At 33.3% G+C, this 21803-nt stretch overlaps 1 protein-coding gene and 1 pseudogene across 1 annotated transcript; both read left to right on the top strand.

Annotated features, from left to right (window-relative positions):
• The first annotated feature begins 16811 nt into the window (after nucleotides 1-16811).
• Nucleotides 16812-19812, top strand: LOC150035797 (uncharacterized; annotated as a pseudogene).
• Nucleotides 19813-20792: 980 nt separating this feature from the next.
• LOC150035796 (uncharacterized) lies at nucleotides 20793-21344 on the top strand. Its single transcript, XM_090314431.1, has one exon. It carries the CDS (start codon nucleotides 20793-20795, stop codon nucleotides 21342-21344), a length of 552 nt encoding a protein of 183 aa, XP_090170557.1.
• The last annotated feature ends 459 nt before the right edge of the window (nucleotides 21345-21803 follow it).

Raw genomic sequence — 21803 nt, 5'->3', positions numbered from 1 at the left:
ATATTTAGCTCATGACCATAAGCTAATTGTAATGAGAGTACTTATGATAAGCTACTAGCCTAATGCGTACAAGTGACGCTGCATACAAAATAGTATGTCCCCATATAGATGAAAGAAGCTTAGCGCTCATAAGTAATGGTCTTGCAATTAATTGCAAATATTTTATAGATGATTCTACTAAACCATTTTGTGTATGAACATGAGCTACAGGATGCTCAACACTTATCCCAATTGACGTACAATAATTATAAAAAGCTTGGAATGTAAATGCACCAGTATTATCAAGACGAATGGTTTTAATTGTATGATCAGAATATTGTGCTCTTAACTTAATTATTTGAGCAAGTAATCTTGCAAATGCAAAATTTTGACTTGATAATAAGCACATGTGTGACCATCTAATGGATGCATCTATTAATACTATAAAATATCTAAATGGTCCACTTGGTGGGTTAATAGGTCCACATATATCACCATGAATTCGTTCTAAAAATGTTGGTGATTAAGTTCCCATTTTAGCTGATGATGGTCTAATTATTAATTTGCCTTGAGAGCAAGTATCACATAATAATTCATTAGATTGAAGAATCTTTTGGCTTTTCAATGGGTGTCTACTTGATTTCTCAATAATTCTTCTCATCATTATAGACCCTGGATGTTCCAATCTATCATATCAAATAGCAAATATATCTGGGTTCATGAACTTCAGGTCCATTGTTGCATATATTTCAATTACTCATATATAAGTATAATACAAATATACAATCCAAAAGATAAAGCAAGTAACTTTTCCAATATACGTTTTTCATTTGAGACAGTAGAGATAATATATATATATTCCATATTATTCTTACTATCAGTCTCAATATAATAACCATTGCAACGTATATCTTTAAAACTTAGAAGATTTCTCTTTGATTGACTAGAGAATAATGCATTGTCAATTGTAAATTTTGTTCCTCTAGGAAAAATAATTTTTTCTTTTCCAAAACCGCAGAACCTAATATTATATTTACTTTTGCTTTCAACATTGTCGATTTGGAAAAGTATTTTTTATTTGTAAGTATTATGTGTGTAGTTGCACTGTCTGCTAGACGTAGATCTTCTTTGCTCATTTTTTTAATCATCCAACGTATGAAAGTGATCCATGTTTCTTTATTAAAAGAAAATAATTATAATAAGAAAAAAAACACTTAAAATATACAAAAATTACTAAAAAAAACATGAATATAGATAAAAGAAAACAACGATATTAAGTCTACATATTCTCACAATCAAAAGAAACACTTGAAGTTCCATCGACCGTGTCAATCTTCTCTTTAGGAGATTCAGAAAAGTCCGCCACATCCAAATTTTTCATATGGGATGGGTCAAATATGTCATTATCCTGATATGCAAAATTTACTTTCACAATTCTCTCTTTTTCCTTTAGGGAGACTTGATATAGGTTAACTAAGTGTTTTGACGTACGACAAGTATGTGATCAATGCTCAGTTATTCTGCATCGAAACATTTATTTTCAACACACTTTGAACTCTTATCTTATGGAGTTTTTCCTTTGTGATCCTTATTTTTTGTGGCTCTTTTGAAATTTGAATGATTAGAACGACCATCTTAAAAATAATAATTATTTCTTCCTCTGCCATGGTCACGACCTCGACCATGACCACGACCTTGACCACGATTATTAACATTCACAACATTCACTTCAGGGAATGGTGTTGTTCCAATTGGTCGAGATTCGTAGTTCTTCATCAATAACTTGTTATTTTGTTCGACCACGAGAAGACGTAAAATTAGTTCAGAATATTGTATAAAACCCTTCTCTCGATATTGTTGCTGCAGGAGCATATTCGAGACATGAAAGGTAGAAAATGTTTTCTCTAACATATCAACATCAGTAGTTTTTTTTTTTTTTTTTTTTTTTTTTTGCATAACAACAATTTTGAATTGATTTTAAATAATACGGAATTGTAAATACTTACTGATTTAAAATCTTGTAGCCTTAAATGCATCCACTCATAACAAGTTTTAGGAATAATAACTGTTTTTTTATGATCGTACCTTTTTTTCAATTTTTTCACAAGATACTAGGATCTTTTATTGTAAGATACTCTATTTTTAATCCCTCGTGGAGATTATGACAATTTTTGCTTTGTCCTGATTGGATGTCGTATTTCATTCTTTAATAATTTCTCCCAAGTTCATAGCATCTAGGTGAATTTCAACATCGAGCGTCCATGACAAATAATTATTGCCATTAATGTCAAGGACTGCAAATTTTAATATTGTAAGGTTTTGCCATGACAATGCTATCACAAAATATTATATTTATATTAGAAATTTAGTATATACTAAATATGCAAAATAATATTTAATTTATTAATTATAAGAAAGAGGGAAAAAACTTACCTACCTTTAGCGATGGAAGCAACAGGAGCTCGTGTTAATAACGTGCTGTGAAATTGAGGAGCACAACAGATATGGAGAAAATATAATATAATAATATAAAAATATAATCATAAATATAATATAATATAATATAATATAATAATAAAATAAAATAACTAAAATTATGAAAATTTAGTGGAAATTTGAAGTGGATTTCTCACGTGAGTGATTTTAAGATCCACCAAATGTCATTATTTGTAGGCAAAGTAGCAAGTAAGATGAGGTCTTACATGGATACGAAACATGAATAACTACAAGGTACATGAACAATATGAAGATTGACACATGGCTTTTAGGACACTAAGCAATGAACGTCTATTTAATTTTATAATATTTATAACAGTTTTATTTGTTTTGGTAAGAACAATATGAAGATTGACACATGACTTTTAGGACATATTATTATTATTATTATTTTGCAAAATGCTTCCTATATTTCTTACCTTTTCCTAAGTCACCCTATAGCAAATAGTCACTATACTTCTTGTTTATGACACGTCTATTCTAATATATATTTCCTTTTCACTTACTTCCCATTGTCTTTTCTATATAATTAGGAAAAAAATCTATTTTTAATTATTCAAAATAAAATATCTACTTAATTTCAAATTTTGATCCTCAAACTCAAGTCTGGTGGTGTGAATATAATATTTATATTTATTTTCATGGAATCTAAAGAGTTAATTTGCATCTTTGACTTGTAATTAAAATATGGTGTCAATGTGCACAACTTTAAAAATTAGAACTCAAACCAAATTTAAACTCACACGTGAGAAAGAATGTATTAAAAATGTGTATTATTTAGAGCAAGTAAAATCTTATTCTCTTTTCGTATAACATATATTTAAACACGACTTAAAAGTTAAAAAATTGAAAGATGGCATTACATCACGACATAAAACTTCACATCACAAAGTTTTGATAAAATCTTTTTATTATTTTTGTTGTCAATAATTATTGTTTTTTTTTAAAAAAAAAAAAATTTAAATCATAGGATGTGAAAGGATTTGTAGGGAGGAGTAGTAGAGTTGTCTTTATATTGTCTGGCTTTTAACAAAGGAAGCAAATCATATAAGATATCAAAATTGGGTAATTCCATAGAATAGCACTTCACACCAAATTAACTAAAACCTTCAAAGTGTTGTGATGATAGGAAAGTTATGGACCTTTGGCTTTGCCTATGTGTTTGAGTGGGGAAAAAAAAGGAAAAAAAGAACTGTTTCAATGTGACTAACTGAAAGAGAATGAATGTGATGTTTAAATGGATAAAGCTTCTCTCACTTTCAGCTCTAGTTATCACTAACTTTAATATAAGTTCTTTGTTCAATTATAATGTCTTGTCTAATTGAATTAGGTTCAATTCAATGCTAGAATATTCGTTATCAACTATAACAAGATTTTGTTGAGTTTGTACAAAATATTAGAAATATAGTTGTCATACATTAGAAAAGTTCAAGACAGTGATGAACTTCAAGCACTATAAAATGATTTTATATCTTTAGTTTCAAATCATCTAAGTTTGAGTACGTTAACTCTAGTTAAATTTCCTTTTGGTGTGGGGAAAAAGCTGCGAGTGGCATAAATGCTTTGAAAGAGTATTTTCTTAAAGTTGGGGTCGGGAAGAGATTTTTATGTGATTGTAATAATTTTTCACAAAGTGAAACTTTTTTGGTTCATAGTTTTTTCTGTGATTTGAAGTTTTTCCACATCCATTTTTGTGTTTCCAATTTTATTGTTTTCTTTTAATTTCGTTGCTATTTTTCTATTTATTAATCTTCCGATAGTAGTAGCGGGAGGTTTTTTCTAACATATGCAATAGCAAAATGCAAACTTTTGATATCGAAAGATGAAGAGCAACAATAATGAGAGAAGAAAGAAAGAAAAGAAATTGAGAGAGAAAAGAGAGAATCGATCTATGTCATCAATTTATTAATTAAGCAAAAAAATATATATGTCATTAGAACCACAGTTAGCATGTGTAGTTTACAACCACCCACCTTAGGACTTTGGTAAGATCAACTAATGACAAATGACTTTAAAAGGACTATATAGAACTATTTTACCAATCTCAAGAGCTAAAAATACCTCTTAAGAAATTTAGGGAACAAAAAGTATAATATAATTTAGATAACATTTTTTCATAAAAAAATCAAGAGCATTACTTAGGTGCAACAATCTCATACTTCCCTTCTTCTAGTCACAAAAAAATATTTTTTTTATTTTAAAATTTTTTTTGACACATGTCAACTTTTAATTCGCTAATTTTTTCCAAAATAAATCTTATGGTTTTGGTGGATATATGCTAAATTAATACCCTTTCTATCCAAAATATTTTCATATATACTCTGACCTTTGTTAATATATATTTTTTTATTAGAGAAAGACTTCGTCAATAATTAATATCACATACTCTAACTTAGTTAATAATGAAATACCATCCATTAAAAAAATAGAAAGCAAAGAAATTGGTATAAAAAAATCTTGAACATCATCATGAAAAATTAAGAAGATGTGATTCTTATGCTCTTGAGTGTTTGGCATGAAGAACTTGACATGATTGTCAAAATTTAAGTTTTGTCAAAGAATAATTTTTAAGGTTACAATCTTAAAATCAATTTTAAAATCGATCTTTTTTATCTTCTCAATTTTATTTTTAATGTATTAAAAATTCTCAATCAAGTCATTTCAAAACATTAATGTTTTATTAACATATTTAGACACATGGATATGTCATTTTATTTATGATATTCGATACACGAAATTCAATATGACTATTTGTTCAGATTTGTGTTAATACAACGATAATTTGATGACGAGTAATATTTTTTTAAAAGAAAAAAGATTGTGGAAAAAATGAGAATTTCAAAGGGTTTAGAAAGAAAACTCTAAAATATTAGGAACTATTTTATATTTAACTAGTTATTTTCAATATGTATCTCCACAATAATAAGGAGACCTTTTCTTTTTTTGCGCCATACATTTACATTTATGGTAATGATATAATTTGTCATTTTGACTTAAATTTAATATAGTTTAATTCAAAAAGAATTATTTAAGAACAATTAACAATATGAGATAGCACACATATCACCTAGAAATATATTCTTGTAGGCTAAGACAATCATATATGGCCAAAATGCAATCCTTTTCATCATGTGTGGTCTTAAACAAGTAGATAATAATTTTAAGTGTTTTTTTCAAAGATATTTAATATTTAACAAACTAATAATTTAACTTTTAGAAGAAAAATTTATTATAACTCTCAATCTAAGTTCACATTAAATAAGATGTTAATCTCATTAAGATACTATATCAAAATAAACCATACATAGTTTACTTCAATTCAATATAAACAATATAATCTTTTATTATCTTTCATCAACAATATATTTATCGATCTATATCGATATTTTCTACATCATAGTTACTAATACCAAAATCTAGATAGAAGAAAATGTACTTCTTCTTCACGTAACTATACAACAGTAAATTTGTAATTGAGGGAAGAACGTGACCTGTAAGATGGAAAGATTTGTATACCAACATGGTGTTTACCATACAGATTTCGATGTTAATTAAGCCAGAAAGTGTATATACACAGTAAGTAGAAAGTTTGAGTATTAAAATGGATTTACCTTCCCTGGAGGTATGATAATGTATTTAGAGGAGTGGTTGTCCCTATAGGGATTAGGAGTAGCTTTAGGATAACTCTTCATCTCATCAGATTGAGGGGCGTGCCTTGTTTTGTATTTGCACAGAGTTGATCTCGACCTTGACTGAACCCTAGCACCTTCTTCTAGGGCCCAGTTTGATCGTAGGATATGATGCTTTGGCGGAAAATACAAAAGACGTGTCCTATTATATTAGTATTTGAAATCTTGATCTGAGTTGACCCTTCTCTAGGCTCAAAATGATCTTGGGGTGTTATTTTCTCGACCTTATTGCTTTTGTCCTTATTTTATGTTGATTATATCATTTAGTCCAAAATCACTCATAACACTGAAATATTGTTTTAAGTTAAATTATTCAAATAATAATTTATGCATTTCACTTTCTCATAATTACCTATAATTAAGAAAAAATTATATCTCCAAAATTCTTTTTTTTTAAAAAAAAAAAAAAAAAAAACACAAACTAATAATATGAAATAAATATTGTAATGCAAAATTAGGGTCTTATCTTGTCCCAATGTGGTTATTTATAGACAACAATAATAATCAATCCGACCTGTCACATTAATAGATTTAATCAAGCTTATGTGGGTCCATTTGTGTAAAAATAAAAAAAGGTTTTTAAAATTTAATAATTTGTAAAAAGGACCAACTAATAATAATATCTTTTTAAAAAAACGAGCAAAACAGTATCATTTCTGCCATAGGACTAAATCATGGCCAGAAGGGCAAACCTTGATTTATTATCATTCGATGGAATGGGGTTCTAATATGCTGTCTTCCCTTCAAATTCCAAAATATATATCTTTTTCTAAATAAAACAATTAAAAATTTTGATTGAACTTTTCTCAAAATACAACTGGGAGTGAGAAAATGTGAACTTGACATTAAAATTTATCGAAAACGAGCTATCACAAGTAAAGTTGCAAAAAATATATAGAGAGATCCGTTCAAATTTGTAATGTAATGAATTTTTTTATGCTAACTAAATTTTTATTAATCGGTAGTTGTACGTCTTCTTTCTCACGACTATTTAATTTAGTTTTTTTAGTTTTTTTCATTAAAAAAAATGAAAAAGACTCTTCTACATTTTACTAATTGAATTATGTTTTCGTCGTAAATGTATCAAATCATAAACTTAGTATATAAGTGGCAAAATCAATATGATCTTAAAATTTAAATTGAGAAACTATTATCCATGAACAAATTGATAAGTCACACACACAAAATTCAATTTAACAAAATGCCATAAATCTTATTGCGTACATGCCGAGAGTTAACTACAACATATGTCCAACAAGTTAAAAAAGATTAAAATTATAAATAAAAAAATCCCCGCCATTCATAAAATATAGTGGTGAAGAAAACTTTTTCTCAAAAAATAATAATAAATAAATAATGATAAAAAAAAACTACTTAGATTGTCATTTATGTATTTAAGGTTGAATTTGATAGAGCTAAGAGTTTTGTAAATGACTACTTTTAAATATAGAAAAATGATCCAAAATATTTATAAATATAAGAAAATGTTCTTGTATATCGATAATAAATACTGATAGATTATTATCATCTATCACTAACAGACACTGATAGATATTGATAGATATTGATAATCTATACTATCAATATTTATCAATATTTATAAGACATGTGGTATTTTACTATATTTTAAAATATTTTCGGTATTTTTTCATTTAAAACAATTTTCATTTTGTAAAACTAGATTTCACTAGTGTCTTTCTCCTTACACTTTGGGTGTGTAATATATGTTGGGGGTAATTTTGGACCTAACCAAAAAAAGGTTTAAAAATGGAAAAATAACACTAAGGTAATAGAAACAATGGTTGACAAAATAGAAACTAAATTTTAAAATTTTATTTGAAAAAATAGCAAAATGTTTTCAAAATGGTAAAAGAAGCAAAATGATTTTTTAAAATAAATAATACTAATTAACAAATGTCCAAAGTACCCATGCAGACTAAGATGGATGAAAACCCATGTAACAACCTAAAACAAAACTAAAAAGAGCTAAACCAACACAAATGCACTGCAAGTATTTTACAGGTCGCTAATTACACACAAATATAGATACAAAAAAAGGAATAAAAAATATATATTACTGCAAAAATGGATTGGGTCAGGCACATTCTTCCAATTGGTGGAGGATTGCAACAGAAAACAAGATTATCATGGTGGTTTGTGGTTGAAGTAGAGAGTGAAATAAGAAGAGGAAAAAAGAAAAGAGGAGATGGATCTTGTTGGCATTCGACAATTGGTGACAGTATCACATAGAAGAGAATCGATTGAAGGAAAGAAAATCATAGATAGGTGTTGTATGGTTGCCGATTAGAGATTTATGAGCGAACAAAAAGAAAGAGAAAAATGAAGAAAAAAAAAAAAAAAAACACACATTAACCTACTGATGATAAGATATGTAGCAGCAACAATGGTAACAATAAAAGTGGGAAGAGAGAAAGAAGTTATAACCCATAGAGTTACATTTTTTCTACTTTTTCCTTTCTTTTATTCTTTTTTCCTTTATTGATTTGAATTATATTATAATTGGATTCAAAAACAAAAGATAGAATTTCAATTTTTTGTTAAAATTTATTGTTTTTGAAAAATGAAGTCCAATTTTTTTATATTCATATAATTCTAATTAATGTTTGACTTTTATACTTTTCCCTCTTAAAATTTTAAATTTACGAATTTCAAACTTTTTATTGACTTAAATGCAAAAATTTCAAATCTCATAACAAAGAAATTTAAATTAATTATCTTTTCAATTATATCAGTTTTGACATTAAAGTACAAAATTAAAAGGAAACAAAATACAATAATTTGAGATAATTAATTTAAATTCACAAAATCTTGAAATATTATCATTAAGTCCAATGATATATTATTTATTATATTACATTTTAAAAAAATATAAATTATATAAATAGTAATAATATAAATGAAAAAAATGCATGAAATAAAAAATAGATAAACCGTGATAAGAATACAAATCTCTAAATGTATATAAAAAAAAAAAAAGGCCAAATCATAAAAAATGCCTCTAAACTTTATATTCTGTGTCAAAAATATCCTTAAACTTTCAAAAGTTTTAAAAATGCCCTTAAACTTTTCAAAAGATTTCAAAAATACCCTTACTGTTAATTTTGGATGGAAACTATTAAAGTTTGTTTAAAAAATACGCCTAAATTTTCAAAAGTTTTAGAAATACCCTTAAACTTAACACAAAAAAAAAAAAAAAAAAAAATACACTTCACCATTAGTATATGAATAGAAACCATTAATACCTCGTTGCAAAAATTACTCTAAATTACTCTAAAGTTTAAAAATATTCCTACCATTAATATGGTGATAAAATTTATTAGAAGTTTTATTAAGTTTGGAAGTAACCAACTTTAAAATAAATTATATAGATATCCTCATTTTTTCCATATAAATACTCTCATTTTTCTTCTCTTTTTTCAATTCTTACACCAAATTTCTCAGCAACTAAAATAAAAACCATAATTTTAAGTTATAACATAAAATTCCAAAAAATTCCAAAATCAAAATATCTACTTAAATACTAATGTACGACTTTGTTAAAGAAACATTTAAATCTTAAAATCCCTTGATGTTTCCATTTTTATTTATTATGATTTTTTTTAGTTAAAGTGTAAACATTTAACAAAAATGGAGAGTAAGAGGGTCCTGAAGAAGAGAGGGAAAAGGAAAGAAAAGAGAGAAGTAAAATGGTTTTAACAGTTTCTGTTCATATAAGTATTCTTTTAACATTTTTTTTAAGTTTGGGAATTTTTGACACTTTTGAACATTTAGGGGTATTATGACACGAAATACTAACAATTTTCATCCAAAACTAACCGTAAGAGTATTTTTTTAACTCATTTTAAAAGTTTAAGAGTATTTTTGAAACTTTTGAAAGTTCAAGATATTTTTAACCCAAAATATAAAGTTTAAGGGTATTTTGTATTATTTAACCTAAAAATTGAAAAAGAATTAGATAATTGAATCGATTCGAAATACAATGTTACGAGAAAATTGAATTTGATAACAAAACAAATTGAAAAAGAATAAGATAGAATTGAATTTGATAAGAAAATGTATAAATAAATAAAAAAGAATAAGATAAATTGAATCTGATAACATAAGATAAATTTGGATGGATATTCATGGAGAAAAATCAAGAAGATACAAAATTTTGTTATAATAACGAATAACAAAAAAACTTATGGTTAAAATCTCATAATTTTACACTGTAAAAGTAGATTAGTTTAATCTCATAGTTTCATATTATCATTACATTTTATGGCTATATGTTAGTTAATTATTAGAATATATCGATATTAATGGAGAAAACTTAGAAAGATACGATATTATGTTATAAATAAGATAAAGATCAAAGATTGATTTTTTTTAATGGATTTGAAAAGTGGTTATACTAATCTAATCTGAGGAAAAACTGTCCTTACAAAATTCAAATTGAGCGAAAAATGCGCAACTTTTTTCTTTAAAATCCATAAAGTTAGAAACGGATAATTGACACTGTATTTTGTTCCACATTGATTCACGATTTAGCAATTACACTATATTCAATATTTCTGACAGAAGACCACATGAAGGTATTATAAAAAGGGATCTCGTGTGAGTGACATACGTTTTGCCAAAAAATTTATTACTTCCAAAATTCACCAAAAAAATCTAAATGAAACCTAAATTGTTGCTATTTTGTCAAATTTTCCTAAAAACAATTATACTAAGAAATCTACCCAAGCTAAAAACGTGCAGGAGATGGGTCTGAGTGGTCCAAACAGGATCCCAAAGAAGTAAAAAAAAATGACAATTGGGTCAATTGGCCAAAATGTGATTCTCGACCTCCATCTCTGAAGTTGAAACCAACCCATGCTTCCATATTGGGTCTGCTAGTTCGATTGTGCCTTCCTAAAGTTCATTATGACAAAGGATTAGGAAAACCCCTAGGTTTACCCATATAAATACATCATTACAAATTCGTATAAAGTAAGTTTATTTTCTTTCTTAAAACCTGACTGGCTCTAATTCATCATCCAATATGTTTCATGTCAATTATTATTGAACTAAACAACGTCGATTCAATCTTTAGATCGGTGATGAACCATGATTATATGAATTGAAATAAATTTAATACCATAACTATAAGTCATAAAGTTGATACTCATAGTTAATGAAAAAGGAAATTAAAAGAAAAAAAAACAAGGAGAGAGAGAGAGAATAAGATCAAAGGGGAATCTCACCCAAACAATAAATGAAATAAAAATGAGAATGCAAACAAATACAAAGGTGGCAATAAAAAAGAAGTTGAATATTAGAAAGAGAGAGAGTGAGTAATTGGAGTTTGTTGGCATTTGCAGACATTGTAATAAGACAGAAATATATGCCTCATTCTTCCATTTGGGATAATTTCCTTCACGATTATTCGTATACAATATCTATATATTATACATTTAATATATACTTTCTGAGTATTGCTATACAGGTAACATACAACATTACCAATCTAAACTTCACATGTCACATTTTGATACTTCATGATATAACCTAAGAAATACAATTTTGCTCATTTTTTAAATATAAAGATTATTATAGTGGTGGTTATAGCCAACTATAACCTTTTTTATAAAATATATATATATATTATTGTATAACTGGAAAGAATATATTTCTTTTTATTCGTATTGAGCGAGTCAAATGTTTAACTTTCATTTTGGCGCACAATAATATCAATTGCATGTCACAATCATAAGTCAAAGAAAACTAAGATCTCTTTGATAACAATTTCTATTTTAATTTTATATATATATATAATATGTGCTTCTTTCTTCACATTTTTTTTTACTATAACTTAGATTTGAAAAAAAAAATAGAAGGATTATATCCATCTTTGTATAGTCTATACCGCACTCTAATGGAATTAAACTATTATTATTTTTATTTAAGTATGTAAAAAAATGATATGTATGAGATTAGGTGTAATCTAAATTACACTTTTGTGAATTCATATGTAAAAATAATATTTATAAGCTTATTAAAAAAATAAATAACCAAATTGCTATCAAAGTAGATTAAAAGAACCAAAATTTCACCATGACTCCTAGTCTTTAGAAACAATGCATAAAATTATTTTCTTCTTACAATGAGCTCAACTTACTTGACTAAAGATCATCGATCATCAATTTTAAACTAAATTAAAAGTAACAAATATACATAAGAGCTAACTAAAATCTATATAAGAAATCAATAAAATTTGATATAATGCTTATTTTGTTTGAATTTTAGAAGAACGTAAAAAAAAAAATCATTTTTTTATTTGTTATTTTAACAATCGAATAGAGATTCTAAAATATACAATTATCTTGTTGAACTATATTGAGATTAATATATAAAATCTTCTAAACATTTGAGACCTTTTAAATTGTTTCACAAAATTATAAGAATACTTAATTTAGAGTAAACACTTAATTAATGTTTCTTTACATCATGTTTATATATAAAAATAATAATAATAATAATAATAATAATAATAATAAGCAATTTATTTAAGAGTAGTAATGGTCTTGAAAGTTGAAAGTCATCTTGAACTTGGATGTCATTGGCCGGCCAAGTGAAATTTTTTCACAAACGGAATTTCGGTCAAAAGTCAAACCTGCCGTTAATTTTCCGTTTACAAATGATCAAAGTGTCGATCCAACGGTTGGTGTGATTGGATTATTAGCCCAAATTAATACGTAAAAACGGGTTGGTGATCAGATTTATGGAAAAAAACATATGATGGGACAATCAGGACCGTCAAATCTTTCTGGGCCCACACTGCCTTAACGTGCATGATATGCAAGCCGTTTTACCCTCCCAGAGTTTTCAACCCCCCCACCCCCCCTTTTAATATCCTAATCTCCGACCCGGCGCGTGTGTTGCACGCAAAACATTTTAATATTTCTTTCCCTTTGCCAAAAATATATATATATAAAAAGAAGGGAGAAGAAGAGAGAGAGTAATAATTCTTTTTCTAGAAAAATAATGTTTAAATTTCCATTTTACTTTCTAGGGTTTGGACATTGGTACAAATTGATCTCTATAATTTTAAAATTTCCTATTTAATTTTTATGACAAGTCAAATTTTATAAAGGTAAGTGAGTTTTGTTATTGGTAAATGACAAAATTTGTTCAAAACATGCAAGACCAAAGGCTTCTTGACTTATCTTAGTGATAAAAAAGTAATAAGTTTCAATTTTTCATTATTTCTTCCTCATTAAATTTTCAAAATTAAAAGATTATATATATGAAGTTAACCAAAAAAATGTTGTTTATCTCATAAAAATTTACGGTTCTATCCCTGCATGGAGGTAGGGTTCCTCCCCCATACTCTTTACCTATCGACTCTTTAGAACTTTCTTTGAGTTTTATTGCAGGGTGTCTAGATGAACTAGAGGATTTTTTGTCGATTGACTTATGTTGTTGAATGTAAAAGAAAAAACTATAAATTATAGCTCTAAGTATACGTAAAAAGATTTAGAGAGATGACAATCACAATGTTAACATCCTACTTAATAATTTTTTTATCAATGAACATTAAGGAATAATTTGATAGATTTAACAAAATTTAAGATCACTAGGTATTTATTTTATTGTGAGGATCTAGATTCTAAAATCTACAAATTCAATCTCTCACTTGGAAGAAAAAAGCTACGAGGTTAGGTTGTGCCAGAAGAAGGAGATCATTTTGTTTTAAGAAAAGAAGTATAATACATTGTCACAAGTATCTTTTCAAGTCAAATTAGAATAAAATAGAAAGTTGTGATTAAAAAGATATTAAATGTTTTAGGAAATTATCATGTAAATAATTTTCATGAAATTTTAATATAAAAATATTATCTAAGATAAAAGATAATTCAAATTTCTATCCATATTATATAAAAATGAGAAGAAATTAGAAATCTATTAGATAATCAATTTCTACCAATTTAACAGTGTTGAAGGATAAAATTTTGGACCAATCACAAGTCACCACGTCGTTTGCTAAATTAATGACGAATTTGTAAATCATTAACTTTGGGTCCAATTAGAAGTTGACACATGTTCCGAATTGAATTGAAGACCAGTTTCGATGACGTCACGCGGCTGAATCAGATGAGATTAAATTGGCCTAATCTGATATTATTATTTGGGTTCAAAGTCCAAACTACAAAAAAAAAAAAAAAAAAAAAAAAAAAAAAAGAGTTAATTGGACCCAAATCTCAGATCATGCCCAAAACCAACTAATTGGGCCCAAGGGCCAGGCCCATGGACCAACAGAGCCCGCCTGAGAACTCTATATATAGAGAAGTTCTCTTCATTTGTAGAGGCAACATTTTCTACATTCAGAGGACCTAGAGAGAATTCATCAACAATCAGAAGACTCCCAAGACTCCTGAAGCTGCACTCCTATAAGACAAAAGACCCTTGAAGACACAAAGACTCTTCCAAGACTTCTACTTCAAGATTTCCACTTCAAGCTTCCAAGACTTCTACTTCAAGAACGTTCGGTGCTTTTCTTCTTCAAGTCAAGCACATTCACCCAACTGAGAGAGAATCAAAGGATCAAGTATTAGAGATCGAACCACATCGCATCAAATCAACTTCAACAACTCCACGAAATACGTTTCTCTGGAAATCTCATGTGAACAAAATTGGCACGCCCAGTGGGACTTCTCTACCTCTCATCTCTTTCTTAGCATTCAAACAAGCCAAATAGCGCCTAAGAAGGTGGCATCAAAATCTCCTAAGAGGATGGCATCCAAAGCTTCCTCCACAAACGGCTTGTACAAGGGACCGGTCACCCGCGGCCGCTCAAGAGAAATCACGCAGGAGCAAGAGCAGGGCTCCCCCATCGCTCACGACATCTTGAGGCAAATGATGGAATCCCCATAAAATGGGGTTGTCATCAAGGAAAACCCCTTGTTCGACAACTCTACTTTCGCATCCAGCAGGCTGAAAAGGGATTCATCGCCAGATGTGATTTCTGTCATGATGTTGGATGTGATAGCGGAAGCGGCCATGGCTGAAATGGAAAGGAAGATTAACTTTCTGATGAAAGCCGTCGAGGAGCGAGACCATGAAATCGTTGCCCTGAAAGAACAAATGCAGTCTCGAGTGGATGCTGAATCAAGCCAAGCATCCACGATCAAAGCAATCGACAAGGGGATGACCGTGCTACAAAAAAAAAAACTAATTGCAACAATCAGCCTCAATGGCCTCTTTGTCGGTCCAACAACTGCAAGACATGATCAGGACCTCCATAAGAGCTCAATATGGAGGGTCGGCCAAAACTTCCTTCATGTATTCCAAGCCATACACCTAGAGGATCGACAACTTGAGAATGCCTACAGGGTATCAGCCCCCAAAGTTCCAACAATTCGATAGAAAGGGCAACCCAAAGCAATACATCGCCCACTTCGTAGAAACATGCGAAAATGCAGGAACAAGGGGAGACCTACTAGTCAAACAGTTCGTCAGAACCCTCAAAGGGAATGCTTTTGACTGGTATACAGACTTAGAGCCTGAAGTGATTGACAGCTGGGAGCAACTTGAAAGAGAATTCTTGAATCGATTCTACAGCACCAGGCGTACCATTAACATGATGGAGCTGACGAATGCCAAACAACGGAAAGGGGAGCCAGTCGTCGACTATATCAATCGATAGAGAGCTCTGAGTCTGGATTGCAAAGATCGACTCACCAAATTGTCTGTTGTGGAAATGTGCACGCAGAGTATGCACTGGGAACTCCTCTATATCCTACAGGGGATAAAGCCCCGTACCTTTGAAGAATTGGCGACCCGTGCTCATGACATGGAGCTAAGTATCGCCAACAGAGGAACGAGGGACTTTTTGAACCACGAACCGAGGAAAGATAGGAAGAAGGTGAAGGGCGCCATGAAGGAATCAATGGTCGTTAATAGAACCCCATTGAAGTTCTCCTCAAAAGGGAAAGAAAAGAAGATAAAGAAGAAAGACCAAGAAAGCGAAAGACGTCGCCCAACCCTGAAGGAACGACAGGAAAAAGTTTACCCATTCCCCTACTCTGACGTAGCGGATATGCTTGAGCAACTACTAGAGAATCATCTTATCGAACTGCCAGAATGTAGACGACCAGAACAGGCCGACAAGGTGGATGATCCCAACTACTGCAAGCATCACAGGGTCATTAGCCACCCGGTCGAAAAATGTTTCGTATTGAAGGAATTGATCCTCAAATTGGCCCGTGAAAGGAAAATAGAGCTAGATCTGGACGAGGTGATCCAAACGAATCATGCTGCGGTGATGGTAACTCCAAGCATGGCGCTACTGACCATATTTTATGAAGAAATGGAGAGTTCGGTCCAATTTAGAACCTTTGAACCTATGGTAGTGCAGTTTCTGGAGGAGGTCCAAACTACAGACCCTCAAAACAAGAGAGAGCGCACTGACGATGATGATAACGGAGGTTGGATCCTTGTGGCGCGCCGTAAGAAGGAAAGACTGAGCTTTACCCAGAAAGAGTTACGCTCTCATAGAAGATACAAAGGAGAAAGCAAGGCACAAAAAAGGAAGGGTAGAAAAAAGGCTCAAAGGCTCAAGGCTGTCGACGGAGAGACGAGGATATTTCTCGTTCCAAACGACAGATGACCTTAACAGATTTCCTCCCGAAGAACTTCTGCAATTGGGGTTCAGAGGAGATACCAGAGATTGTCGCATGTCATGCTGTCAGTATTAGGGAATAGGAAGATACCATTCCAGGCCCATAAAAGTCGATAGGAGAACCAAAGGGTTCATCACTATTCAACATAGACGACCTGTTTTCACTCCCGCCAGAAGCTAAGACGACCCTTATTTAAGCGCTGTTAGAATCCAATGCCTCTGGTGCATTGACCTCCGCAGCACGTCCTTATGCCTCGTGTTGCACATCCATAGGCTTCTCAGACGAAGATCTGCTACTAGGATCCAAATTGCATAATAGACCTTTGTATGTCTTTAGATACATTCGAGAACAGAGAGTGGGTCGAATCCTCATCGACAACGGATCCGCTGTCAATATAATGCCTAAGACTACTATGAAACAGTTGGGCATACTCATGGAAGAGCTATCAAACAACAAATTAGTAATTCAGGGTTTCAATCAAGGCAGCCAAAGGGCGATAGGCATGATACGTTTGGAGTTTCTCATTGGCGATCGTGCTGTTTCATGTGACAGACTCAAAGGCCACCTATAAACTGCTATTGGGACGCCTTTGGATTCTTGGGAATGGTGTGATTACATCGACACTACATCAGTGTTTCAAGTTTTACCAAGACAGGATTAAGAAGGTCAAAGCAGATTCTAATCCGTTTTCTAAAGCCAAGTCTCACTTCGCAGATGCAAAGTTTTACCTAGAGTGCGAGAATTCTGGTGAGACGATACCGACAGAGAACTTGCTGACAAAGAAAGTGGGTTGATCCTGGTCGAAGTCGCCAGTGACAGGAGAAAAGGGCAGGTAGCAAGGTACAAGCCTCCAACCCAAAAGAGAATAGAATATCCCTCGGCATTGGAGAAACACCCGTGGTGAGAGAGACAACCTCAAAACCACCGATTTTGTGCTTGTCCCTTTGTCGAGACGAAACAAGGGTGAGTCACCTTTTACGGAATGCTCAAAAGGTTTGCAGGTCGGCGACATATAAATTCTAAAAGAAAGTTTCGTTACATCCCTCATCCCGATAATGAAGCAGGAAGTCCACAAGCCGGAGTCGGAAGAACGGGGTCAAAGCTACCTTAGAGGCGAAAGGAAGACGGATTTGATCCCAAAGCTTACAAGCTGTTGGCGAAGGCGGGCTACGACTTCACAACTCACACTGAGTTCAAAAGTTTGAAGATTTACGAGCAACCCTGACTCTCGCCAACCCAAAAGAAGCTTTTGCAAGAGGGACACGCTATACCCACATCAAGGGCGGGTCTCGGATATGAGCCGTTAGAGCCACTCCGCATAATCAGAAAGGCGAAGAGGAAAATGGCCAACAACAATCATATCACTGCGGAAGAAGTTGATGATACAAAAAGAGAAAGAGGGCAAAGATAAAAGAGCCTCAGCCTTCGACCATATTAGACCACCTGCCACACGCGCCTTGGTCTTCGAAAGATTAAGCTTTACAGAAGCAGAAAAGGGAACCCACATACTATTCCCAGAGATACTCGACGCTCAGTCTTTCGAAGGTTAATTCCGCCAAATGAAGAAACTGAGGAAATCATCTGTCAATCGCCGGTGGTGGTGCGACCGTCAGCATTCGAAAGACTAGGCACAGTTCCAAAGGAGAGTGAAGGAAAACCCCACACTCCCATTTTTTATCACTTGAAGCACAAGAGGGCTAAATATCCCCTCGATCAATATGTCCCTAATAAGACAAAGGGGAAGGGAAGAGCCTACGCTGACGTCCTCGAAAAAACTACAGGAAAGAGGGGTCGATACCTCGAGCGTCCATCTGGCGCGAATCAACCTTAAAAATGCTGAAGCTTTATCGGACCAGAAGCCATCAGGAGAGGCAAGAAGTGATGGAGAAATTCGTAGTACCATCCCCTCACACATGAAGAGAAAGACCTTTGTTACTCTAAACACAAGTAAGGGCATGCTCAAAGTAAAGAGGCGCGACGTCGTTTTCACCAATCCTCAGAATAGAAATCTAGAGCAGGAGGAAGGCGAAACTTCGTGCCACCACATCACCATCACAGAAGAATCCGAAGAAGGTATGACCGAAGAAGAAATGGAGGATGCTCCGTAAGGGTTAGAGGACGGTGGTCAATCCACGGTGGACGAGCTAAAAGAGGTGAATCTGGGCACTGTAGAAGAGTCGCGTCCGACTTTCATCAGTGCGTCTCTCTTAGAAGAGGAGGACGACGAATACATGAGTTTACTCACCGAATACAGGGATGTTTTCGCCTGGTCATACAAAGAGATGCCGGGACTAGATCCAAAAGTAGCAGTCCATCATCTCGCGATCAAACAGGGGTGTCGACCCGTTAAGCAGGCTCAACGACGCTTTTGGCTAGAACTTATCCTCCAGATTGAGGTTGAGGTCAATAAACTGATTGAGGCCGAGTTCACTCGTGAAGTTAAATATCCAATGTGGATAGCTAACATCGTCCTGGTTAGAAAAAAGAATGGACAGCTTCGTGTTTGCGTAGACTTTCGCGACCTAAACAGCGCCTGTCCTAAAAACGATTTTCCATTACCTATAACAGAAATCATGGTCGATGCGACAATGGGACATGAGGCCCTATTCTTCATGGATGGATCTTCCGAATATAACCAGATACGGATGGCCCTCATAGACGAGGAAATGACGGCATTTCGAACTCCAAAAGGGATATAATGTTACAAGGTAATGCCCTTCAGGTTGAAGAACGCCGACACTACTTATCAACGTGCCATGCAGAAGGTGTTTAACAATATGTTGCACAAACATGTGGAGTTTTATGTGAATGACCTTGTGGTCAAGACCAAGCGACGACAGAACCATTTGAAAGATCTAAGGACCGTGTTCGATCGCCTGCGAAAGTACCAGTTAAAGATGAACCCCCTCAAATGCGCATTTGGCGTAACTTCAGGAAAGTTTCTGGGTTTCGTTGTGAGACATCGAGGGATAAAAATAGACTAATCTAAGATTGATGCCATCCAGAAGATGCCAAGACCAAGAAATCTACATGAGCTGAGAAGTTTGTAGGGACATCTGGCCTACATCCGGAGGTTTATTTCTAACTTAGCAGGGCGGTGTCAACCCTTTCAAAGATTGATGAGAAAGAGAGAGAAATTCAAATGGGACGAGGCCTGTCAGAATGCTTTCAATAACATAAAGAGGTACCTGATCAACCCTCCTGTCTTAGGAGCCCCAGTAGCGGGCAAGCCGTTGATACTATACATTACAGCGCAAGAGAGATCATTAGGGGCACTATTGGCACAAGAAAGACAAAAGAGAAAAGAATGCACTCTCTATTACTTGAGTAGAACTTGAATGGAGCCGAGATCAATTATTCCCCTGTAGAGAAGACGTGCCTCGCGCTCTTCTTCGCCATAGATAAGTTAAGGCACTACATGCAGGCTTTCACAGTTCGCTTAATTACTAAAGCCGACCCCATCAAATACATCCTGTCCAGGCCGGTCATCTCGGGACGTTTAGCCAAATGGGCAATCATGCTTCAACAGTACAACATTGTCTATGTACCACAAAGGGCAGTTAAAGGGCAGACATTGGCCGACTTCCTGGCAGATCACCCGATTCCATCGGATTGGGAGTTAAGTGAAGACTTTTCTGATGACGAAGTTCTCTTCATAGAGACCTCCAGACTGTGGGTCATGTTCTTTGATGGTGTGGCACGAAAAAGTGGTGCGGGGGCAGGTATCGTCCTCATATCACCAGAAAAGCACATGCTGCCTTATAGCTTCGCACTTGCCAAGTCATGTTCAAACAACGTCGCCGAATACCAAGCTTTGATAATTGGCCTCCAAATGGCCTTAGAGATTAGAATAGCTTATATATAAATCTTCGGCGACTCAAAATTGATAATCAATAAACTCTTATGCCAGTACGAGGTGAAGAATGACGACTTGAAACCCTACTTCACTTATGCTCGCCAGTTGATGGAGAAGTTCGAAAGCGTGGCATTGGAACATGTCTCGAGGATGGAGAACAAGAAAGCGGATGCCCTTGCAAACCTAGCCACTGCTTTAACGGACCTGGATAATGTGCCCCTCAATATATCGCTTTGGCGGAGATGGGTTGTACCTTCGATTGAGACTGTATATGGGGAAACGAATGTGATATCAGTCTACCTAACCGACAAGGAAGACTGGCGGCAGCCCATCATAGATTACCTTGAACAGGGAAGGCTCCCGGATGACTCCCGTTGTAAAATCGAGGTTCGTAGGAGGGCTTCGCATTTCATTTACTACAAAAGGGTCTTATACCGTCGATCCTTTGAAGGACTTTTCCTTCGGTGCCTCCGTAAGGAAGAGTCAACGAAGGCTTTGGAGAAGGCACACTCAGGCGTATACGACGTGCATCAAGCAGAACCAAAGCTACAATTCCAGCTGAGAAGAATGAGTTATTATTGGCCGGGAATGATCCAGGACTCAATGGATTATGCAAAGAAATGTGAAGCTTATCAATATCATGTGAATTTCATTCACTAACCGCCCGAGCCTCTACATCCAACCATAGCCTCGTGGCCTTTTGAAGCATGGGGACTCGATCTGGTCGGCCCTATAAATACTAAGTCGACAGCAGGGCACTTCTACATCCTCGTAGCCACTGACTACTTCTCAAGATGGGCTGAGGTTGTCACGCTAAATGAAGCTAAGAAAGAAAACGTGGTGTATTTTATCCACACTCACATCATTTATCGGTACGGTATTCTCCATCGGATCGTAACGGATAACGGAAGACAATTCTCCAATAGTTTGATGGATAGGTTGTATGAAAAATTCAAATTCAAGCAGTACAAGTCCTCCATATATAACGCCGTCGCAAATGGGTTGGTTAAGGCATTTAACAAGACATTGTGCAACATGCTGAAGAAAATTATTTCGAAGTCGAAGAGAGATTGGTAGGAGAAGATTGGTGAAGCGTTGTGGGCTTATCGCACCATTCAC

This window comes from Benincasa hispida, chromosome 6 (assembly GCF_027475165.1).
Source record: "Benincasa hispida cultivar pf3 chromosome 6, pf3_genome.v1.1, whole genome shotgun sequence".
Taxonomy (NCBI): Eukaryota; Viridiplantae; Streptophyta; class Magnoliopsida; order Cucurbitales; family Cucurbitaceae; genus Benincasa; species Benincasa hispida.
This window is presented reverse-complemented; position numbering and strand designations above follow the sequence as displayed.